At 41.8% G+C, this 25172-nt stretch overlaps 1 protein-coding gene and 1 long non-coding RNA gene across 9 annotated transcripts in view; one reads left to right on the forward strand and one right to left on the reverse strand.

Moving 5' to 3' along the window:
• The window catches only part of tiam1b (TIAM Rac1 associated GEF 1b), a 77315-nt gene that overhangs the window by 32394 nt on the left and 19749 nt on the right, over positions 1–25172 (forward strand). For 4 of the 8 annotated variants that reach the window (XM_015951353.2, XM_070543536.1, XM_015951355.3 and 1 more), the window contains exons 4-15: positions 125–581; positions 811–980; positions 2424–2648; positions 5131–5316; positions 6978–7124; positions 7225–7296; positions 10871–11041; positions 12628–12732; positions 14173–14254; positions 14386–14472; positions 17132–17344; positions 19537–19637. In XM_015951353.2, the coding sequence (XP_015806839.1) occupies positions 125–581; positions 811–980; positions 2424–2648; positions 5131–5316; positions 6978–7124; positions 7225–7296; positions 10871–11041; positions 12628–12732; positions 14173–14254; positions 14386–14472; positions 17132–17344; positions 19537–19637 (2016 nt within the window). Of the gene's footprint in view, positions 1–124; positions 582–810; positions 981–2423; positions 2649–5130; positions 5317–6977; positions 7191–7224; positions 7297–10870; positions 11042–12627; positions 12733–14172; positions 14255–14385; positions 14473–17131; positions 17345–19536; positions 19638–23392; positions 23598–24944; positions 24965–25172 lie in introns of those variants that run through there. The other 4 variants (XM_070543539.1, XM_070543537.1, XM_054742640.2 and 1 more) reach the window with 4 other exon arrangements.
• Positions 16028–23643, reverse strand: LOC129163808 (uncharacterized). The gene is made up of 3 exons (XR_008563597.2): positions 23505–23643; positions 23159–23266; positions 16028–16167 (listed from the first exon to the last, which is right to left on the reverse strand). It is a non-coding gene; the product is annotated as an uncharacterized lncRNA (long non-coding RNA).

Raw genomic sequence — 25172 nt, forward strand, 5'->3', positions numbered from 1 at the left:
ATATCTTGTTTTTCTTAGTTAACATCCAGTGTTGTTGTTGTAGGTGATTGCCTACCCTCTCTGTGAGGAAGAACATGAGGTTGCCACGCGATCTCACCTGTTGTGTGCCTCTGCCACAATTCAGGATGTCACGGCTGGGGACGGCAGTGAATACGAGGACAGTGGAATCGATGGGGTGATGGTGGAGACAGAGCACCAGTCTCGACGATACAAGACCATGTCAGCCTCCTTTTCTGTTTACTCGGTGCAAGGAAGGAGCATGTTCGCCGGCAGCGACAGCGGCAGCAGTGGTGGCGGCGGGGCCAACGAGTGTGTGCAGGGTGTGTACGAGAACTTTCGTCACGAGCTACAAATGAGCTCCTGCCAGTCGGAGAACTTGGAGGAGGCGAGCTCCGCCCTGAGTGATGAGCAGAGCACCATGAGCTCCGCCTACCAATCTGACGTGTTGCTCAGCGTTGCCCAGGGGATGGTACGCAAAGCCGGGAAACTGGCTGTGAAGAACTTCCTGGTGCATAAGAAGAACAAGAAAGTGGAATCTGCCACAAGACGCAAGTGGAAAAACTACTGGGTATCACTTAAAGGTCAGCATAAACCTAACAGGATCTTAAAATGTTTGTTTCACGGCAATTTGTGTAAAAATATGAACATTAATGTAACTTTCTCATGTTCAAATCCACACGTTACACTGCACTTCCTAATCATGGCCACTGGAGAGCAGAAGTAAATAGCTGAAGAAAATCTGGCTGTTCTCGGTTCTCTGAAATGTATCAGTCCTGTGAAATATCTCGTTTTTGATTTGGTTTTTTTTAGGATGCACTCTGTTCTTTCACGAGACTGATGGCCGTTCAGGGATTGACAACTGTAACCCCAAACATGCCATATGGGTGGAGAACAGCATTGTCCAAGCTGTGCCAGAACATCCCAAAAAGGACTTTGTGTTCTGTCTCAGCAACTCCTTAGGGGATGCCTTCCTTTTCCAGGTGAGAAAGTGTTTTCTTACCAGAGCCAGGGGATGGTGGTCAACGAGTAATTTTAATCATGTTCAGCTAAACAAGTCAAAACGTGAGTTGTTTATTAAAGATGTGGTTTACTTGTTTAATCCAAACATTTAAGTGTTCTGTAGTGTAAATTATTAAAAACTATGAGGCTCCTGTTCTAAACTGCAGAAGATTGCTGGTGCAGAGATGGGCTGAAAACAGCAAGATTACTCATCGTTATTAATAAGCACACGCCTCGCTTCTGACAAAATGTGTTCAGCCACGTTGCAACGTCACTATCACCAAGACACTCTCTGCTCTCGCTCTCTTTGCTGCAAAAAAAAAAAGCCTTCCTGTAGGCGGGAGCGAGCCAAGATGGGCGAGGCCATGAATGCAAATTCTCAGTGTGACATAGATATGTGAGGATTTTCAAATCCTAGAATTTCACCATTTATTTTCTATCAGAAAAGAGAGGAGGAGATGGGTGCAGGAGACTGTTTTCATGTTCAGTCTGCACAGGGTATCCGCGGGTCCTTAAAAAATCTTAAAAAGCCTTAAATTAGCTTTTCCAAATTTAAGGCCTTAAAAATCCTTAAAAATGACTAATAATCCTTAAATACAGTTTCCAGAGGTCTTAAAAGACCCAATAAACAAGATTCTTTTATTTCTATAAAATTTTCGTGAATTTCTTGTTGGTGTTCAGCGTTTTTTGTGTACAATGTTGGCGTAAGCGGAACCGTACACATTCAGTTGGTTGTGAAAGGGGGCTATTTTTAGATGAGCACGTTAGCTGGTTAAGCTAGTGGGAGCTTGCGCCATGGGGAATTGCAAGTTTAATGGTAACTGGATGGCTAATCAAACGATCGTGGCGTGGTTAGCACCGGTTCCAGGCAATAGCTGGAAATTATAGCTTAAATGATAAATGACCCGCACTTGTATAGCTTTACACTACAGTGTATCATTCATCCATTCACACACATCCACACACTGGTGGGGATGAGCCATGATGTTGCCACAGCTGGCCTGGGGCACACTGACAGAGGTGAGGCTGCCGAGAACAGGCGCCACCGGTCCCTCCGACCACCACCAGCAGGCAAGGTGGGTTAAGTGTCTTGCCCAAGGACTCAACAGCAGAATTCTCTGTCCGGAGCCGGGATCGAACCTGCAACCTTCCGATTACTGGACAACCCGCTCAACCTGTTGAGCTACTGCTGCCCTGCTTAAATATCTTAAATTTGGTCAAAGTGGCCTTAAAAAAGGTCTTAAAAAGTCTTAAATTTGGCTCCCTCAAACCTGCAGATACCCTGCTGCATGAAAAACACAGAGTGATCAATAAATAAATGTTTTTTCAGTCAACCCCACCTTTAACATTTGTAAGATCACAGAGTGAATTAACGCTAAATACACTGTTGAACTTTGACCCTTTGCTTACTGTTCAAAATTCAGACCTGTAGCCAGACGGAGCTGGAAAACTGGATCACAGCCATCCACTCGGCATGTGCTACGGCCGTCGCCCGCCAGCACCACCGAGAGGACACGGTTCGCTTGCTCCGTGCTGAAATCAAAAAGCTGGAACAGAAGAGTGACATGGACGAGAAGATGAAGAAGATGGGAGAGATGCAGCTGTCTGCCGTCACCGACACCAAAAAAAGAAAGACAATCTTGGATCAAGTAAGTTTCATAACATCTAATGAACCTTTCACAGTTTTTTCACAGAGTTTTGTGACATTGTGCATCTGTGCCAGAGTCTTATCTTCAAAAACAAATAAATTATTATTTAGGGACGCTCGGTATTTTTTTTTTTTTTTTTAGGTTTTGAAAATGGATCATTGGTGAGATGTGAGACATCGCTGTTACAATCTTCATTATGTTATCTGTGCGAAACGACAGAGTGAGCGCTCTCAACTCAGACCCATCACTGACGTAGTTTCCCTTTTCTTCACTCCTGGTGTTCACATCTTACATTTAGGCAAAACAGGAGAATTAACAGGTCATGAACTCACTGATTTAGCTTTATACATTCTTGCCTTGGAGAATATTTGTCTTTGGACATATGCATTTGTTTAGGAAATGATTAGCCATGTGTTTAAGTTACTAAGTTGATCAAACGTAAGCAGCGTGAGCGTACACGTGGTGAGCGAGGCTAAGTACGACGCATAGCAGTGTAGTTTTTCTGTTTCTGTTTATTGTAGTCATGGTGATGAAACATTTATAAAGATCTTCATTTAGGAAAAGCAAGCCTTGGGTGCAGATTCTTGTGCTTGTTGTAGATGGTTGCTAGCTAGCCAGCTACATACAGCTGGTATGACAGCAGATGCTCTAAACACAGGGCAAATTCCTAATTGTTCACAAGTTGTTCCAAATAAAACTAAAATATCTCAAAAACTAAACCTCAGATCTGTCATTTTTGGGCATTTTGAGAGACAGGTGATGAAGCCGAAGAGTTTGGGTAAATTGTGCATGGTAGGCCTGGGCGATAAATCGATTTAATGAATTAATTTGAATTTTTTGTTGCGGGCGATAAAAAAAAAGTAAATTTAATTTTTATGTAATAGTGCCTTTTCGGCCCTCCGGAGCTTCCGTAGCATTAGTTTCACATAACCGCGACAACGTCACAGCATTCACACGAAACAGCAAGCGACTCCATGGCCACCGGTGAGAGTTGGAAGTTTGTTCCTAAGAAAGGAATTAAATCATCCGTTGTTTGGAACTGGTTTGGGTTTGCTGCGACAGACGTGGAGCGTGGCACTTTTCTTCCAAGAGGGTGTTCATTTTTTCATTATTCCTCTCAGAAATGCGGGTTACATTTGTCTTGCGTGTGATTAAATAAAAAACAAAATCGCCTTTAAGGTGCCTTCCATTTGTACTTATTGCTATTCTTAATAATTGAGGGGGAGGGAGAAAAAAAAGACAAGATCGAATAAAACAATAGATAAAATCGAAGATTTTTAGGCCGTATCGCAAAGCCCTGGTGCATGGTATGTAAAAGTTGGGTCACTAAGGAGTAAAATCCGATACCGATATTTTCCAATATTACACTTTAGGGCTGATAATATTCGTAGACCGATAATATCGAGCATCTTTAATTATTATTATTTCACACCTAACTTTGTGAAACCAGAATGTTTCCAAACCTCTACATCAGTTTTACCAACAGGTCTGCAGCCTGATCAATGCAGCAAAGCCAGGCCCACGTTTGGGCTTTTAGAGAGGGCAGAGGGTGCACTTCTGCTGAAAAAATGGGCATGCTAGATTTATCACACATGACAAAATTATGGCACATAATTCATAATAGTGTTTTAACTTAATTATGATTGCATAATCTGCAGAAGAAGAAACAAAATGCATTAGCTGTGATTTAAAATAAATCCTATTTGTTTTCATTCCATAAAACATCCGATAGACTCATGAAATACTTCTTCGCACCAGTTTGTCGTCTCCTGCTGATCGTTGCGACCGTCAACACAGCTGCTTAACTTCATAGAAGGAAATTTATGCTTCAAGATAAATGCAGTCAATGCTTTCCGTCTGACTCACGGCTATGTTTACATCAACAATTACAACATATATTCATGACAGAGCTGTACCTAATTATTCTCCTCCACTCACTTGCACACACACACACACACACACACACACACACACACACACACACACACTTGAAAAAAACTTGGTATGCAGTTGGCACTGATCAGTGGAGCACCATTCCCAGTTAATTGTTAAGCTCACACTGTCTTTAATAGGATTGCTTACAGAAAGGAGGAATCAAATGGCCTTTGTTTGGTCCGTTAGGTAGTGTCTGTTCTCTGTTTGGCAGTGTCACCTTTCAGATTAGGCAGAGCTGAATGGAAATAGAACTTCTCCTGAAAAAGCTGAAACCCTCCAAGCTTCTGTCTGCTGGTTGTTTCCTCGTCTCTGGGCTGCTTGGCAATAAAACAGAACCTTCTGCCATGGCAATGACGGGATTTTCCAAACACCAGCTCAGGACCGTGACCGGGAGTGGATGGCCCAGTGAATAATCACAATCCTTGTTCTACTGGCCCAGTAAACATCAAACAATTAAGCAAAGAGCGTAGTTGGGTAACATGCTAACAGCATGAGCATCGCGATCTGATTTTGACTTGATGGATGCTGTGATCATTTCACTCTGCAGATCTTCTTATGGGAGCAGAACCTGGAACAGTTTCACATGGATCTGTTCCGCTTTAGATGCTACCTGGCCAGCTTACAAGGAGGAGAGCTGCCCAACCCTAAACGCCTCCTGGCCTTCGCCTCTCGCCCCACCAAGCTGGCAATGGGCCGACTGGGTATATTCTCCGTCTCTTCCTTCCATGCACTGGTAAATATCCTCTATTTGCTTTTTCATGAGTGGATTTCTTAAAAATATTTTGCCAAATCTTTATTTTTCCCTCATCAAAAGAAAATACTCAAATTTGATTTTTGTTATGTATTTCTTGTTTATATGTTTTATTTGTTTTTATTTTGAATGAAATAAAAAAAGAGAAAATAAATAAATAAATAAAAGCCCTTTAGCATAGTTAATCGTAGTTATTATTAAAGTTAAAGTCCCATTAGTCACACACTGGTGAAATTACATCTCTGTATTTGACCCTTCCCCTTAAGGAGCGGTCAGCTGCAGCTGTGGATGCGCTCAGGAACTACTTGGTGGTTTAACCCCCCAAATTCAACCCCCTAAAGCTGAGTGTCAAGCAGAGAGTCATTGAGTCCCATTTTTAAGGGTTTTGTATGACCCGACCAGGATTTGAACCCCAATCACCCAGTCCCAGGGGGACACTCTACCACTAGGCCACCGAGAAGGTCAAAGAGGGTTAGAGAACAAACCTGTAAACTGTAAAGTAGCGTCACATTGTCAAGGAGAAGACGAGGAGATCTGAACGGCTTTAGCAACTGCCCCCGCTTCCCTTCCAGAAGGAGCCGAAAGCCACGCCTCATACCGCAGATGCACAGGGAATGTGGAGTGAAGAGAGAAGAACCAAAACAATCTAATGTAGTGGAAAGTGAAACGCTTCACTGACTTAGCTCCAGTACACAAAAGATAAACCGGTTTCCGATCCTCTTCCTTTTCTCCCACAGTTAGCTTGTAGTTTACAGTTAGCATTAAAGCTAGCACCTCATTAGCCTTCGGTAAACATAGCGTACAACAATGTATCAGCATTATTATATGTTTTATTTAAATAAAAATGTGCTTACATATGTCTAAAATACCATAGATAACTTAGTGTTTACTTGTTCAAAAGAAACTTGGTCAAATCTTCACCAGTTTGGAGCCCTTGGAGATCACAAAGCTCTTTTAAAAGTGAAAATAATTACATAAAACTGTTTTTCTGCTGTGTTTTGCCAGTGGGATCTTGAGTGTCTCACACAGATCTTTGGTGAGGTTTTAGATGCGTATCAGCCTCCTACTGCTACACGGGGGTTATGCACTTCCAGTCTAAAAGCAGCAGTTGCAGAGGAATAAATCTTTGTGATGTTTTTAGACCTTAGTGAGGTACTTTTTCTCCAACCTTCACTTTGTTGTAGAGCAGGTGGGTGTTTAAGCTGTTTGCTGGCTGAAAAAATACTAAAGTGCCGTACAGTTTCACTCATTTAAGTTGCTCATTCATCAGTTCCTGGATCAGCGCTGCTGGGTGGCAGGATAAAAAACAAAGAATAAGGGCTGAGGTTATACTAGCTTCTGCCAGGATAGGGTACTCTTCCTTTTGCCCATAACTGCCACATATTTATGTTATATAGTTGTATAGTTTTCATGATTACACCTACATGATCTCAATTTCTCTTTTTATTTATTCAGTTATTAGTCATTTCTATGTTTTAAAGTATCGCATTGTATGTTGCATTTATCTCTCAGGCCATCCTGACTTACTCTCATCTCTGATGTTTCTGTAATACATTCTGTACGATATGGTGTGACATGAGGTCAAACACACTGTGTCTCATCTGGTGTCTTCTGGCCCTAACTGCGATGCTTTGTTTTTCCAGGTGGCAGCTCGGACAGAGACTGGAGTGAGGAGGCGAACACAAGCCATGTCTCATTCTTGCAGCAAGCGAAAGAGCAGGTTCTCTTCCATCTGGGGTCTGGACACTACCTCAAAGAAGAAGACAAAAGCCCACCCTACAGTCATCCAGGTCAGCGTCGTCTTTGAATGTCGTAGTCAGGGATGTAAAAATGGACCTTTGACCGCTCTGCCTGAGGTAAGAATACAAGTTTGTCTTTTTGCCCCTGCAGGTGTTTGCTGATGAGGAGCCTGAGAGAAAGCCCAAAGACAGCATTTTTGTTGATCCTGTGAAAGAAAACTCAGTAAGAACGAATCTAATGCTTTGTCTGAACTAAGTCAATAACAAAGGGAACAACATTTTTAGGCAACATTGTGGTCAATAAAACATCACAGTGGTGCCTCGCTGTAACACGAATGCTATTCGCAGTTTTTGTAATGCAATTTTGCACGCTTTTTATTTTACAACACATTGCATCCAAAGGTACAAAGGTTTGAACTTTGAGAGTGTTTAAACGAGAGAAAAGTGTGAAAATGTTAACGCATGTCTGAGAAAAGTGTGTAAAGTGTGTAGTGAGTGATTAGGGCTGCTCGATTATGGCAAAAATAATAATCACGATTATGGTGACTGAAATTGAGATCTCGATTATTTAGGATGATTTTTCAATTTATGTTGATTTTATTTGTTTTTATTCAGTCATAAAATTGCTCAGGGCATAATCAGGACAAAAATAAATAAGAAACAAGATGATCACTAAAATAACTCCTGATTCCCAGTAGAAAAAGACCAATATACTTATAGCTCATAGTTTATGACCCGAGGGCTATAGACCTTGGTTTAACTCATTTAACTCTAACCAGTACAGACCCAAATACCAATATCTTGCAAATACTGACAGCAAGAATTATACAGCGGCATTTATAACAAATAAATGCAAATTGATGTTCACAAAATGTTGCTTAACATTTATTGAGTCGTGTCAAGGTGCTGTAGGAGAGTGCACTTGCACTGTGTCCTCAGAGAGATTAGTTATTATTTATAAGCGTGAGGAAGTTATTTCTACCTTATTTATAAACTGTATTTACAAGTCCATCAGTTAATGTAATAATTGTCCCAACCACAGCTGCACCCCCCACCCCCCAACCCGGTCTCAGCAATCGGGGCAAGCTGCACGTGTGTTTAGCACGCCGCACGCGCACATTTAGCCGTTTTTAGTGGCTCAGGAGTCCGCAGGTGCGGTGTGTGTGTCACTCACTCTGGTTAGTCCAACAGGGAGCCGGCTCCGAGAGCTGTTTCTTTAGCGACTGACACATCACTACATCATTCCCTTTCCTAATGTCCTGAAGAACGGTCCGGAGTGCAGGCGGAGTGTTTAGCTAACCTGCAGGAAATGTCGACGACAGTTATCCAGAAAGTAGCTAAGGGTTACCAGAGATGTTTCTGAGGTGTTCTCTAGGTACTTTTAAGATTTAAAAAGTCAAGAAGGGGGTCTGAAAAGCTGTTGGAAATAGCGTCAAAGTCGCCAAGTTGGCAACACTGTGGGAGGAGCGCTTCATTTGCGGGGCAGCGCAAGTGGGAGGAGCAAATAATCGGCTTGTTTTGTTTTTATAATCGTTCAAAACTCAGATCGTAATCGTGATTAAAATTTGATTAATTGAGCAGCCCTATGAGTGATTTTACAGCCTTAAAACATTGTGGCCGTGCACTGGGACAAGCGTGCACGTCTGCGGAAGAGAGGAGCGCAGTAGTAATCAGCGCTCTTGTGTCAGGAGGACACGAGAGTCTCTATACAGGAGACAAACGCTGGAGTGAGCATGAGCCAATAATGGAAATACCGTAAATCCTCTAATATAGGCCTGTATTCAATTAACGGCCGGGTCTCATATTTTGGCCGGAGTCGGCGGAGGTGAACAATGGCCGGTCTCTTATTGTGGCCGGGTGGAATGTGGTAACAAGCTAGTACGGGGGGGCGGTTGTGTCATCGTCTCACTTTTGATTTGCCAGTGAAAGACCGCGAGGGTAACTTTAACCGTGCGAAGACGAAGAGGAGGCGAAAATTTGATATCAAGTTCAAAGAGAACGTGCGCTGCAGAACACTGGGGAGCAATAGGGGTTGTATGAACTAGTCGACTTCACTATAGTGACTTTTTATGCCTGTCATCGACTAGTCGCTGTCACGTGATAATGACCGGCAAGATGCAGCCCTCGGAAAAGACAGCAGCCTGCTGTCAGCAGGTGACAAGCTCCTGCGCTCGGGGGGGCAACGCGCTGTGCCAGAGCGTCGGTACTGACACGCGATCGTTCATGTCGGTTCATTTCCTTTAATGTTTTCTGTCTTTTAATTGCACCTGATGTGTTTCGCTGCTGTGGAGCGGGGCGCATCACCTTGTCCTCCGGTGACGCACCGATCACTGATGCGGCCGCCAAGCAGCGAGCACTCTGCTGTTTTTGCGGTCGGTAGATCTGCGTCCTGAGCACGGCCACAGTAACATTATCAAATCAGGTGTCGCCACCTCAAAAACTAATTTAACACGCGATCGTTCATGTCAGTTCATTTCCTTTAATGTTTTCTGTCTTTTATTTGCGCCTGATGCGTTTCGCTGTGGAGCGGGGCGCATCACCTTGTCATCCGGTGATGCACCGATCACTGATGCGGCCGGCAAGCAGCGCGCACTCCGCTGTTTTTGCGGTCGGTAGATCTTTTAGAACTGCAGTTCAAAGGTAACTCATAAGGTGAATATATATGAACCCAGGTAGCAGTTTCTCTTTAGGATTGAGAGGAGATGCAGGAAGATAATAAACAGGCAGGACAGAAAAATAGTCAAATAAAAACAAGTTAGTTTTTGTACTTGGTGGTTGCAACAAACAGACACCATTGAAGGTAATCAGAAGTGAGGAACAGAAAATGAAATAATTATTTTAATGTTTAAAGCAGCAGGAACTCCGAGAGGCTGCAGGCGCATCAGTGAGTTTGCGGCCGCTGCGCAGGGGGAGGGAGGAGAGGGCTGAAGCAGAAATTACCGTTGTTAAAAAAAATGTGTTTAACTTTGAAAATGTGAGTGCAATTTTAATTGTCAAAAACTCCAGCGAACCATTAGTTCATTTTGCTCAAATAGAAAATAGAGGCCTGCCTCTAATTCTGGCCCTCCTTCCAATAAAGGCCTGGAGCTTGATGAGCTTGAGTAAAATACAGGCCCGGGCCTGTATTAGAGGATTTACGGTAATACAACTGTTGCGAAACAGACATTCTGCTGTGTTTTCAAATGTGTGACCCCAGAAGTAGCTGCGTACGACAAACATCTATACTAATTGTAAAAACAGATCAGCTGACTACTTCGAAGATTATTTTTAGAAAGTAACTCCCATGATAAACGAGGGACCACTGTATACCTTTGAAAATTAGAATATAGTACAAAAGTTAATTGATTTCAGTAACTCGACTTAGACTTTGCAGGTGTTGTGGATTAACCTATTAGAGTGTGACACTTGAGTCTAGAAGGAACCCCTTCACTAATCGTCTCAGATTTTGAATTTGGAGATTTCATAAACTGAAAGCCAAAATCAAAAATAATAACAAAGGCTTGAAATATATTATTCCGCTTGTAATCTATCTCGTATATTAGTTTCTCATGTAATGTAAAATTCCCGACATTTATGCACTTTCTCACCTGTATATCCTGAGGTAGAGATCATTCCAAAATTCACACTCATTAGAGAACTTATTGCGGAAAAACTGACAGAATTTCCAAAACCCATGAAACTTTTGTAGCTTAGGTAAAAACTTCAGAAAGCTGACTTTTGGTAACTGGAGCTGACTAATAAATAAATGGAAGGAAAGTTTGCGGTAATCCCATTTTATCTGGTGTATGTGTTGACAGAAATGTGAGGAGGGAGCTGTGAAAAGCCTTTCACAACCCAACACAGAGAGCGACATCTGGGTCCCTGACCACCTCACCCCCTCCTGGGTTTGTCTGCCAAACGACCAGCCTGTTTTAACAACCATCCAGCCAGGAGAGTCTGCACTGTGTGTTCTTGAGTCCATCTGCAAGGTAACAGAGCCACACCTTTAACTACGCCATCCGATCCATGCTTGATTTATTCATTTATCGTGACAGTTTGGTTCTCTATAGGCTTTTGCATGCAGAAGCTGTTTGGTGTAGAACTGGCTGGCTGGTCAAACTGTAGCGTTGTGGTTTATGCTCTTTTATGAAAGAGGAACCATTCTATATGATAATTTGTGATATTAATTTTATTAAATTAATAACCAAATTGTATAGTTTTAAGAAGACTCAAAGGTTGTTTTCATCGATAAACTGTCGATAATATCCGTGGGTCTGTGTTTCAGTTCAATGAAGAAGCACGTTTGACAATCAAAAGTTTTAATTCTTCAAATTAAACTAATGATTTTGAAATTGACAAACAGGAAATCACAATCAACATTGGCAACTTTGTGGGACAATCTTTAACAGTTGATATTGTAAACTTGCTCAAATAGACCTTGTGTTGGAGGTGCTGAAGGTTGAGAGTGATATGATGTGATTATGGATGCGTGGGTGCAAAGTGTAGTGAGAATTGAACATGAGGTGAGATGAATGCGTGAGTGCATCTGATTTTGCTTCAGGAAGAAACAGGTGTCTGAGTGAAAAGTGATGGTTTGAATAAACTTAGGTTTAGTTGGAAAAGATGCATCAAAACGCTATCTGCCGTGTTCTGTCTCACCGAAAATCGGACCCCCTGTTGGATCCGGGACGCCAGAGGATGTTCATCCAGGTGACACCAGCGGCTGGCAGAGGAGACGGAGGTGTCCGCGGCCCGGTCCAGAGATGCCCTCGGTACACGTCGATGGAAAAGCGTTTTGTCGATGCGTTTGTTAAGTTTAGTTCACTCAGAAATCAAAAGACTCGGGATGAGCCTGCGTTAGAAGTTGCGATTCAGCTATTCTGTCTGGCTGACAGGAACAGCGTGAGAGGTGGGGGGAGGAAGGAGCCGGTGGGCTCCGTTCCCCCGTTAGCGGTTGTTCACACGTCCTCTCTTTTTCGTTGTCAAGCACGAACTGAAATCATAAGACTAAAACTTACCAAAAGCCTTTCTCTTCTCAAAGCAAATGTGTACGTCAGCAAATGTGTTTTGGAGTTTACTGTGAGAATCTGTGTGTGGGTGTGTTTGAGTGTGTGTGTGAAGGTCGGTAACAAACATCCTCAAACATTATCTAATTAAGTATGGATTCATTAATCCATTATAATTACCCAAAGCATAAGAATCATTCATTTGATTAAACACATTTATAATGAGCAAAATGATAATGATTACTTTAACATTAAAATCAAGAAACAAAGTTTTAAGACTTGTTATGTTATGACTACTTTTCCATGAGAACTCCTTCTTCTGGTACTGCAGGTGTACAGATGTTATGGTTTCCAGCAGACTCTTGCAGACTTCATGTCTGCAAAGGTCTCAATCTGTGGGTGAAAGTTCTCAGCGACCCAGCTCTTTGACCCAGCCGAGTCAAATGACCTTTTGCACAGAAAACCCATATTTCCTCACGTTACATTGGCGTATCACAAAAGCACTAAATAAGACGCCCTTTAAAGCTGCGATACAAGATAATTTATATTTCTTTTGTATCATCCCACAGGCTCATGAGCTTGATCCAACCAAACACTACTTGAGGCTCAGATTCCTCATTGAAAGCCAAGTGCAATTCTACATCCCCAAACCAGAAGAGGATATATGTGACTTGGTAGGTAACTTTGATTTGAAGATGACCTTGTCTGTTAATATGAAAATTTTCTTTAACCTAAAATGACAACAAGTTAAATGAAATCTCTGAAATGAGATGTAACGGAGCACATAAAATCCCAGTATGGTGAGTATCTTGGTTTTAGAGTCATGGTCCGGTATTCGGTAGCCTAGAAATCTAGACAAGCCATAGCAGTAGCAAAATGTGTTGCACGGGTTTAGCCATGCTCCTCTGTAGCTGTTTGCAGGACTACTATTGGATTGGCAAAGTTTAGGCTGGACCAATCACAGCACTCCATGTTTGTAGAGAGACATTGGATGGGACCATTAAGGCAGAGCTTTTTTTTCTTTACAATGCTGGCGGCTCAGGAACCACGCTCGTTTGAAATGACTTTGACATCAACTTTGAACGATTTAGACTTGAGCTTTAATTTCAGACCTAAGAGGTTCTACTACATTTTTGGTGGTGTATGGTGAACTGCTTCGGTGACTTATTTCCATAGCTATGAATTTGTCACGTTGTTTGTTGCTCTGATTGGCCCTAGCCGTGTTCGATTGCGAGCAGAGACAGTTTGAAAGAGAACTGTAAATTCCACACCTACAACTGAGCTCTTTCTGTGGGTCGTGGCCAGATTATATATTTACAGATATAGGATGGCATTTCTGCTCTTCCCAGTCAGCAAAGACTCAGTCTCCTGCACCAACGTCCATGGACGCGTTAGTCTGTTTTTTTTAAGGATGCAGCCCCTGAATTTAGACACAGCCACATATGTTGCTGGGTAATGGCTAATATGTTCAAAACAGTTGCGCGTCGGTGCGTGTCTGTGCCAAACCGAATACGAATACACGCATCATTACACCTGTACTATCCATCCATCCATTCTCTTCCGCTTATCCGGGGTCTGGTTGCGGGGCCAGCAGCCTGAAGAGAGAGGCCCAGACTATCCTCTCCCCAGCCATTTGGGCTAGCTCCTTCGGGGAAATCCCAATGCGTTCCCAGGCCAGCCGAGAAACATAGTCCCTCCAGCGTGTCCTGGGTCTCCCTTTAGGTCTCGTCTCGGTTGGACGTGCCTGTAAAACATCAACAGGGAGGTGTCCAGGAGGCATCCTGGACAAGCCACCTCACCTGGCTCCTCTCGAAATGCCACCCCCACTAGTCATTGTTGATTTGTATAGCCTATGTTTTAATTTAATCTGTTTTCTTTCAAAAATCTGCCTGTACATGTTTGTGAGATGTTTTATTAAGATTTTTCTGTTTACATCATTTAATTATGACGCAACACAAAGCCCAGAAGGTAAACATATGACTAGAGCGGCTGTGTCTGAAAAGGCAGAAAATTATTGTTCTGTCTTCCTGCTGTCAGTAACCCACCCACCACACTATGACTGAAGTTAGCCACATCTCATGGTTTATATAATAACTAGCTTTTGTTCTCCACAGCTTTACAAAGAAATTGAGATCTGCTCCAAAACTACTAAAGTAATCCAGTTTGACAGAGATGAATCCTGCATGATTGGTTATGGTGAGACTTATTTTTGATAGATTTCAGACACATTTCTCCTGTTTTTGAGTATATTAAACTAGAACATTCCCACAAATGTTGCACCAACCCTTTTTAGTCACCGTTATTGTCTTTCTTTTTTCCTTCCTCAGGTTTCTCCATATCGGTGGTAGAAGAAGATGGAATACAGCAGCTCTACATCACTGATGTGAAGGCAGGGGGATTAGCCTTTGCTAAAGGTTAGGTTTCTTACTTTCAAAATGGGATGTCCTAAACATTTTAGCTTATAACCCACAAAATGGCACAGATAGGAACTTTTTACCCTGATGGCTGCATTGTTAAAAGTAGGGATGGGTACCGAATTCTGTACTTTTTAAGGTACCGACCTAATTCCACAGTACCGACCGAGCACCGATTCACTTCATTTGAAACGGTGCCTCGTTTCGGTACCCATCCATCACAACGAGAACTTGCCTAGACAGCTGCGCAAGAGCGTTATGTCATCAGTCGCTGCGAGCGAGTTGTAAACAGAGCAGCATGGTAGAAAGAACGAACGCTAAATCTTGGGTCCACTTCACTAAATGTGATGGGTAACTGGGTGATGATGAAACCAGCGACAACGATCGAAGTGAGACATCCTCATCTTAATCTGCTCTGGTTGGTAAATGAAATGTAAGATAACGTTAGCTTGATTTGTTAGCTTCCGTTTCACTAATGGTGCGTTCGCTTTCTCCTTGGAACTCCGAAATTCTGACTAGAAGAACATGAACGCGCACTAAAGTTTGGCTTCACTTTACTAAATGCGACGGGTGATTGGATGAAGATGAAACCAGTGACAACAATCTAAGTGTGAGGCATCATCATTTAAATCTGCTCCAGCAGTTAAATAAACTGTTTAAGACAACGTAGCTTGATATGTTAGCTTCCTATGCCACCATTGTTATCATCTAATGGTGCGTTCGCTTTCTCCTCAGAAATTCAAACTTCCCAGTAGGAAAAATCAATTGAAAAAGGACAGTAAAAGGAATGAAGATACACAGTAAATTTAGTTCACAGTAAAGATGTTTGCTTCAGTTTAATTATCAGTTATAAAACTACAAGGACGATGTTAAAATACAAACAGTTGTATGTTATTTATCGTGATATTTATCAAATATGGTTATAAATTGAGAAAAATATATATCTAATTATAAAAGAGAATTAAAATATTAAACACTCAAAAGTATCGAAAATTGGTACCGTTAAGTACCGGTTTCGATTCCTAGCCGGGAATTAGTACCGGATCGATTCAAATGTCAAAGGTACCCATCCCTAGTTAAAAGGCTTATATGTATGTCATTTTTTAAGAAATAAAGTTTTTTTTTTGTGAGCCGTTCTTTAAACCCAAACAAAAGACATTTAATGAAACCCCGCCCCCCTCTTATGAATTCCACCAGCTGCAGACCTGAAGATTCCAATTCAAGCTGACATGTTTATCATAGGGGTGTTTTTCATGAGGAAATGATAATATAACATGGTAAAAGCTTCAAAAATTGGATTTTGCATTATATAGACCACTTTAATATTTCTAAAATTTCTATGGACAAGAAAAAGCAGTGATGTGTGGAGAGCTTCACGACTGGGGAGGCACAAGTCCACTGTAGTCGGACATACAAACATAGGAACCCAAAATAGAAGATTGTAATTTAATGTTGACCTTGAAAGAAAAAAATTGTTGTCTTAAAACCTCCTAATTATATTTTATTCAATTCCATTCTACTCAACAGTACAATAACATGAAAGCAAAAGAGTGCATAGTATCGGAATCAACTTTATTGTCATTGAATCACAATCCTGGTACAAAGAAATTTGACTTCACAGCACAACCTGACCAAGAGATGCACAAACATATAGACACCACAGTGACAGGCAGGCCACTTCATGGAGCTCCTTTGCTGCTGGGAAAATATAAAAGAACAGAAAGAGGAGGTAGAGTTGGGGTTCAGCAAAAACACCTCAAACATAAAAGCGCATATTCAGACAATCAGAACATAAAACCACAAGTAGTAGGTGGGAGGGGCGGGGATCCTCTTTGCACCAGGAAGGTTCGCACCCAAATAGTGCGCGCTCCAGTCCCGGGGCTCCAAGTTGTGGGGGAGATGTGATGTCATCATCAGCTCCCCTCCCACTTCTACTATGTATTTGAACAGGAAAGCTGTAAATTCAGCAATGTTAACCATAAAAATGTTCTAAATCATCCATAAAAACAAACTTATCAAGATCAGTTGGTGGAAACATTGATTTTGTGTTATATGTTACTTGTCATGCAATTGTTTGTGATGCCGTACATCACTAAAGGAAACATTTTCAGCTACTTAAGTTTTAACTGATCTTCTCTTGGTGTTTCATGATTCACGTTTAAGGCTGAGAGCGTTCAGTAACTGTTAAAGAAATAAAAACAGGTTTTTAACATTATGACATTTTAATGTTTTTGTTTTTTTGTAGTTTAATATTTCCACTGTTATTCAACAAGTTGTGAGGAGTTGGTAGAATGCTTCTCTGTGACCTTTAGAAAGGATGATGTTGTATAAGGTACTTCAACAAAGCTGCTTCACATCAGCAGCCCAGCTGTGAAGTCAGCGTAGGGTTTTTAGATGTCACAACAGAACGCTGAAGATTGAAGCAGGGCTCGATGTTCAGGTGACGCTGTGCATGATGATGGCATTCCCTCGCTGTGTTAAAAATCCCTAAATAGGGGAATGTTAGTCAGAAATACAAAGAAATGTGTGAACTTGTTTTCAAAGTAACATTTGAGCTTTTACTTAATGCCAAATATAACTTTAAACAAAACATTCTCTCAATACGTTTTTAGAATTTTGAAGCTTGCACATCGACCCAAATGGTGTTGTGGTTTTATAGGTTTAAATGCTGGGGATGAGATACTTCAGCTGAATGGAAAAGCCTCTCACAATCTGAACTTCTCCGACATGAAGACAGCCTTTTCCCAAGCAGCTCTGGCTCTGACTGTCAACACTCTGCCTTCTGTGGACCGACGTCAGCTTTGTTATCTGCCGCCACGTCGCTCGGATGCCGCAGAAGATCTTTACACGGACATCTTCTCTCAGAGTCAAGGTAAGAAGGGTTTGATCGACGTCACTTTGGGTTGCAGTGTCCTTTCTATATATACAAGATATCGCACTTTTAGGACAAAACAAACTACTAAGTTTACTGAAAAACATTTACTTGTTATTTTAGAAATATGATTGGTTACTCTTGAGTTCAACATGCAGGCTAAATGTGAAAATAGTCTTCTACCCCTTTTCCCTGCATTAGCTTCTGATAGAAAATAGTCTAGGATTAGAAAAGCCAGTGACATTAGCACGTCATAATGTCAAAATATCATTAATGGACTCACCCATCTCGGTTCACGACGGGAGGCTGTAGTTGATTTAGCGTCCAAGAGAGAGTAGAGAACGTCTCTGCTACTAGAAGCTAACTTTTAGCATTAGCTAGTGACTCCGTGTTGATGCGCGTATCATTTAGGAAGTAGTCACGTGACCGATACAGCTACTGTTTTGCTTGTCAGTGAAGTGCCAAACCGTGTTTAAATGGAGAAACGTCTCCATCTGTCAACGGGATGAGTTTCTGCCCAAATGTACATCTTGTGAAGCAAAATTATTCCACTGATACATCATGGAGCTAGAAAGAAAACAGATGGTGGTCTGTGAGGGATCATTTTGTTCTTTTTATTTTTTTTTTTATTTCCTTGTTTCATCTTGTTTCTCTCTGTTTCTGCTTGATCCATCAGAATTTCATTTCTAAATGATTCTTTTTAAATCATTCATACTATTTTCTGCAGGTTTAATGTTGCATTTGTTCAACTGAACTTTCATACATTAACAAAAGAATGTCGTCATGTGAGACATTACAGGGAAAATGCACGCTTAAATTTGGCCGTCAGAGCGGGGGTTGGGTGCGGATCAGACCGGCCCACATTGTGTAAACGGCTCAGCAGAACTTGGGGTGTTTCTCAATGTCAAGGAACCTTGCCTTGATGTCTTGGCCACGCCCCGGTTGCCTAGGAGATACGTCATCAGGAGCCGCCAAGGCGTGTTCCAGTCGGCTCCAACGTTCATGTTCTACCGAGGCATGTGTTCTCCGTTTGTTAGCTGTTTAGCTAGCTGCGCAAAGACACATGGGAGGTGTCTTGTAGCCTAGCCTTGTTCAAAAATTACCCACAATACACCGCAGTATTTTCAAAAAGACGGCAGATCAGAAGCCGGCAGCTACTTTGGGGACAATTTTCAAGTTTAAAAGTAAGTCAACAAATTAAAAATGTTTTTTTTTTTTTTTAGATCCAAAGAAGTTATCTATGGTTGGTTAGTTGCTTAGTAGTTGCAGCTTCGGTGGCTAGCGGGTAATAACTCGCTTATATTTTTCATTTAATAAACATATACACAATTTAAAAAGTAAAAGACTCGTTAAGTATTTATATTGACACTAATACATATAAAATATAACCTTATTTTCCGTGTCACGTGACTTCACGTGACCGCCGTGGAAGCTGCAGTCATGTGATGCAAGTCTGTTCCATTTAACCGTTTTCTTTCACCAAGGAAGGACAGTGTCCTCGTAAGCAAGGCGCCTGGCCTTGCAAGACATCGCCTCGCAAGGCAAGGCGCCTTGACATTAAGAAACACCCTTGATGTCAGTAGAGTCTCGCTATTAGGTCTGCATGCAATGTTGCTTATGATCCAGTAGGTGTCAGTAAACAAACAGTGACACAGTGTTGACACAGAATCGATACAGTTTGGGTAATTTGCCGAAACGCTTAACGAAGCCTCATCTACCTTCACTAGTATTAGCAACTCGACGCTGGCTCTTTCTACTCGCAGATCGGAGGCGATATGCGTAACTTCAGCCAGCCAATCAGTCCGTGGTGTCACCTTGGTCCCAGTGTGACCGCTGGGGAAGAGGTCTGAAAAAAAAGTCACCTCGGAAACTGAAAACGCAAATCTGACCTGTGTGTGAAACCAAATTCCGAGCCGACGCTAATGTGGCCAGCAGCATCTTTGTTTCTTAAAGTGACAAAACCCTGAAATGGTTCATTCTGGAAGGTACTGAAAATATCAAGAATAAAACAGCTGAAATTTTTATCTGAGTGGGGTTTTGTGCAAAAAACTTTAGAACATTGACTTGTTTAAAATTAACACAATATGTTTCCTTTAGGAAAACAACAATGCAAGAAAAAGTTTTATTATTATCAAACAAAACTGTAAAGCTCCCAGCTGAGGCTTTTTTTTTTTTTTTTTTTTTTGATGCAGAAGAGATTCTGGATGACGGCGTGGGACTGTTGCTGGAGAGCTCGGGAGACAGCCTGGATGATGACTCTGAGAGCTTCAGTGAGTTTGAAGAGTGTAGAAAGGTATGCCACACACACACACACACACACACACACACACACACACACACACACACACACCAGCACATCTTGCATCTGTGCTTGTTTCTTGTCCTTCACAGAATCTCTCTCTGCTTTGTGTTGTTGTGAGAAAAAGAAAAACACCCATGAGCATTTTGCTTCAGCACAGTTTGAGTCGCCACCTGTTAATGGCTCATTTAATGTTTTTTATGAAAGCAGGACAGTTTTGATCTTTACATGTTTCTGCTGCTTCTTAGTGCAAATCTGAATTAGGGCTCTCTGCGTTTGACGGCACGGATCATCAGATTTATCAAGAGAGCCTAAATATTAATATTCAGCCTAATTGCGGAACAGTTGAGCAGCGGTGTCCTCAGGCAAGGCAAAGCGTTCCCTCAGCATCAAACATGTAGGAGATGGATATGTTTTAATTAAGCTTGCTTTCTAACTGCTTGATTATGCACAGTTAATAGATGTTAAAGAGCTCCTGGCTCTAAATGAACACAAAACATCAACTTTTAAAAGACAACAGAGAGTTTATGATTGTCAAAAAAACAACAAAATTACAAGTTCTGATGAGATGACACGTTTTTCTAAAGTAAATTAAGAATAAACACAATTAAAACAAGACTTGGATCTTTTCCTTGTGATTCACTTTAAAATGACAACTTGTCCATCTTGTGAAAGCTCTGAATTAGGACATTAGGTCTAAAGCCTAATTTATACAGCTCCAGGAGGGAGAGACGCATGCACGGATGGAGACAATTTGTCTTCTCCGTCTACTGGGAAGTGTTGCAAAGCAAATCCCTGCCAGGGCAACAGAGGGCGTAGCGCCGTTCTGTGTATCCTGTCATGTATCCGGTCCAAGATTGTGTGTTTATATTGTGTTTTTTTTTCTTTGTATTTAAGAGATTTTTTAACACGGACAATTTTGTCCCTCATCCTTCTCCACCTCTTTGTGCTCTCGCCACCTCTAAACCCACATTTCCCATAATTTCCGTCCACAAATAAAACGCTTGCTGCGCATCTTTTCACTCCAGTCATGGGAGAATAAAACGTTCATGTTTTTAGAGTTTTTTCCACGAGGGATTCAAGACTTCAAGCTTCTCCGTCTCTGCCACTAGATATCCTCGGCTCTATTTATGTTTTTGAGGGTGCAGTAGGGAGCCTACATTCCATCCGCGAGCTGCATCACCAAGCGGAAAGTGAATGCGTCAAGCATGAACCAAGCTTAAGGCTCCCTATGGCGGCGCTGTAGACTGTCATGTTCTGCGTCCTGCGTCCTCCTCATGTGTCTCCTATCACTCCTGTTAAGCTTGGTTTATTCTTGACGCATTTACTTTCCGCTTGGTGATGCGGCTCGCGGATGGAACGCGCTTCACAACTTGCAGCGTTTATGGTTCATGCGGCTTGTCTCTGCGGTGAGCCAATATTCTCCCAAACTGAACGGGGCAGCATGTAGCTCTACGGCAACATCCAACACTACACCATAGTAGAAGTAGAAATTACTGTTGTTTACAACATGGCATTTTTTAACAGCGTCCTCGTCTTTTCCGACAGTGCGAGCTATTTCTCTCCAAGAATTATTAACAACATGTTGATCACGGTGATCTCTGAGAGCTGAATCATACAAATGTCTGTATTTACGAACCTCTGCCATACTAGTGCTTGCCGGTCCGCCATGTTTTTCCGCGTCTGACCGTCCGCGTGGTTAGAAATTTTCCTAGGTGCGCGGTGTGGATAGTTTGGGCCGTGCGGAGGCGCGGTGGTTGTTAAAATGACGCAACTTTTCCGCGCGGAGCCGTGCGGACCTCGCGGACGCATCAAGCATAAACCAACCTTTAGTCCCCACTTGATTTTTATATTAGTTCTCCTCATCCCTCTAGTTATTAGTTGTTTATGTTTGCCCTCAGTCTCTAAGTTTAGTTATCCGTGTTTTATAGGTTAAGGTTCATCTGCCCTCCTTGTTTCATTCCCCCATTTAGATTATTGTATGCACCTGCCTTCCCTCCAGCTCTCACTACTCACACCTGTCACCTGTTTCCCTGATTGTTTCCCTCTGTGTATATAACCCTGTCTGTGTCTTTCAGTGTCGTTGGTTCATTGTAATTTTCAGCGTGTTCTGTCCTCCTCTAGTTACCCTAGTTCGTGCTCATGAGTGAGCTTCTGTTTGTTTGTTCGTTCAGCGAGTTTGGTATCAAGTCGGGTTTGTTTTTGTGCCTCTGGACTTTGGTGCATCTGCCTTTAAAATAAAGGAAGTGTTCTCTTAAACCTCTCCTGCCTTCAGTCGTTCTGGGGATTCTGCATCTTGGGTCCTAACCTCCTGCTCTCACCGTGACATAGACGACAACAGTATCCTGACCAATCACAAGCTTGCATTCTCCGTCTCGACAGACGGATGTTTAGAAAAGAGAGCTCAACTCCGTCCGTCCTTGCGAGGGCTCTCCAGCATGAGCCCTTGCAAGGACGGATAATGGCGTTGTGTGTGTCCGTGCCTACGCAGACAGAGAAGTGTAAATTAGGCTTAAGTGGTTATAAAACTAATTTAAGACCAGCCTCTTGGCTTTTTCTCAGCATGTATTTTGTTCCTATTAAAGCCAAATATGTGTGTGGATTTTGCAGCAGGAAATCAAAACAGCTATTTTACTAACAAGGGGAGCCAGGGATATCAAAGTAATAATAATTACCATAAAAATGGCAGTTTTTTTGTTGTTATTGATAGATTTAAAGTATTTTTCTAGTGCAGTACTTTCTTGCATGCGTTTTTTTAAAGAAAACTTTCTTTCATGTCTGCACAATGTCAGCTTTAAGCGCACCGTTGCTTCTTTGTTAGGAGTCTGAGCCGAGTAAAAGACTAAGCTACAATAATAAACAAGCAACCAATTTTATATTTGATTTATGTGTTCTTTACCGACACTAAAAAAACTGATTGTTTAAAACTATAAATAATGCATTTTTTTAATTAAATTAATCTTCTATTATAACGTTTTTCACAAAGATATTTTGGAAATATTTTTCATTACAGGAACACGTTTGCATTTAATTTAATGAGTGGCAAATTAGATGTAAAATAAAATAAAAATAAAAAGGCAAAGGTAAAGATTGAGATGTTCTACTGCAGAAGGGGCAGCATAAGAACATGATTCAAACGCTGATGAATGCATGGAACGTTATTATTATTATTATTATTATTATTATTATTATTATTTCTACTATGATAGAACCGTTCTTTTCTAAAATAGTGAAAAAGAAGCCAGTTGTATGGTTAAGCAATAAAGTGTGAATAAAGTAAATTATTAGTTTATGTTGTTAAATCATTATAAATAAATAAATTAATTTAGACATAATATTTGTAGAACCTGCCTGTAAATATCCTCTCAAGCTTGTGACCAGATGTTAGTAGCTGAACCTTTTATTGAGTTATTATTCCATGTTTTATTTTTAACATTTGCCTACAAAGATGCCCCCCCCCCCCCCCCCCCCCCCCCCGAAGACTTAATTTTGTATTCCATCGCTGCGTTGCTTACTCGGCCAATCTGGCTGCCCTGCAACCTTGAGGAGGAGACATCCCTGTTCCAGGAATATTAAGCCTCATTTCCAGTGTTGTCAGAGTTGCACAGATCTTCACACTCACTCTGAGTTTAGAGAGGAGAGAGAGAGAGGAAACAGGAGGATATTAGTGGCAGATCTACAGCAGAGTGAAGGCGAAAGAAGAGGGGGAGCGGGAGGGCTGCAAGTGCTGGTGGGCGGAGGAGGAGGAGGCTGAGCAGCTCCACTCAAGCACCGCGGCACTTTCTTTTGTAAAATAGGAAAGAGAAGAGAGCTTAGGGAGATGTGTTAGGGAAGTACCTGGAGTCTCTGTACTTTACTTACCGCCGTGTCCGCCTGCACTGGGCTATGTCCGTCCTGAAGTGGAGCAAGTACAGAAAGCGCTCTGCTGACTCCATCCATGACATGCTGCACCTGGTGAGATCTCTCTCCTCTTCTCTTTTGTTGCTTTTGCTGCAGATACAGGAGGAAAAAGCCTTCAGATTAGTTTCACCCTCCTTGTTGGCTGTCAAAACAGGAAGCTGTGAGTCATCGTTGCGTCGCAGAGTTGCCCCGTAATCACTAGAATAGAATAAAACGGTGCTCCTTTTCTACAGATCTGACCCCAGATCAGTCGGACTCAACCAGACTTTCACACTCCGTGATTGACTGCTTGGGAGCTCTGAAATCAGTCTCCTGTCGGTTTCCGAGGGCAGCCGTGTCATCTTCTCTACTTCATCAGCGCTTTAATGGCTCTAATTGTGTCTAATCTGTTTTTCGGGAACTAGAGGCAACAATCGACTGGGATGTCACGATTTAACCCACAGAGACTTCTCTGTTCTTCACATCATCTCATACGAAAAGCTGTACTCGTGTCCTCTCTGGTCTTATTTTGTGGCTCTGCTGAGGCGTGACCGCTTGTGCACTCGGAGCTGCAACAGTGCTAATTAGGCAAAAGTGTGAAAACCATGACTAGACTGTGACTGTGGGTAAAACTTGATAAGCTGCAATGCGTTTGTGTTTGTGTGCTCCACATTTATGGTGAATGCTGGAATAAATATATAAATATGTGTTATGAAAGTAATTCGTCTCCTTTGCAGTAATTGCCTTTTTAGTTAATATGTTTGGATCGATGGAGTTTGACTTGATCTTTGTTTTAGTTTTCATTGTCATTCAGATCAACGCAATACAATATAATAATAGGATCATCAATATCTTATCAGGTCGACTATTTTTAATCAGGCCTACCACACGGGAGTGGGGGGGAGTTGTTTATGTGAGATACTGACCTGGTCCGGTGCAATGCATCAAGTCAGAGTCGTGTCATGTTGCCATGACGATTCACTTTTGCCTGACAAGTGTGTCGAGGATGAGAGATTTTGAAATAAATGATCTGGATGTTGACGCGTTTAGAGAGAAAACCTGCATTTATGTTTATGTAAAGACATTAGCAGAGAAAAGAGAAAACGTCTTTTCTGTTTGAAACTAGCCTCTCTTGTGAGTTATGACAGCCAGATTGATCACACATGCTTGCCAGGGTGTCTATCCGTTGTTAATTGTTGTGACATTGTCAGCTGGAAAGTGTTTGTGGACACGTGAGAGTCTCAGCCGGACAAAACCCATCAGATTCAAACAGAGAAGCCATAATAACCTGATTTTATTACTTCTACGGACTAAAACCATCCTTACAGATGAGTTATGGTCTCCTCTTTAAGTTTGCACATTATGTTCTCAATCTATCACCGTCGTAGTACCAATACTTGCAATGATGATATTGCAGAAGATCACTTGGATTGGAGTAAACGGTAGGGCGTTATTGCTTTGAGTGTCGTGGTTTGCATGTCAATGTTTGTTTTGGCCTATCAGATAATCCTCTCTGCCATAAATGTCCGTATCAGCTGAGTGTTGTTGGTGGAGTAAAGGAAGTGTGTTGATTTCTTATCTGCTGGACTTTTTTTTTTAATTGGCATATTTGAAAACTGCTTTACTCATCCTCACAAAGCCAGCAAACAC

The sequence above is a fragment of the Nothobranchius furzeri genome, chromosome 13 (genome assembly GCF_043380555.1).
Source record: "Nothobranchius furzeri strain GRZ-AD chromosome 13, NfurGRZ-RIMD1, whole genome shotgun sequence".
Lineage (NCBI taxonomy): Eukaryota > Metazoa > Chordata > Actinopteri > Cyprinodontiformes > Nothobranchiidae > Nothobranchius > Nothobranchius furzeri.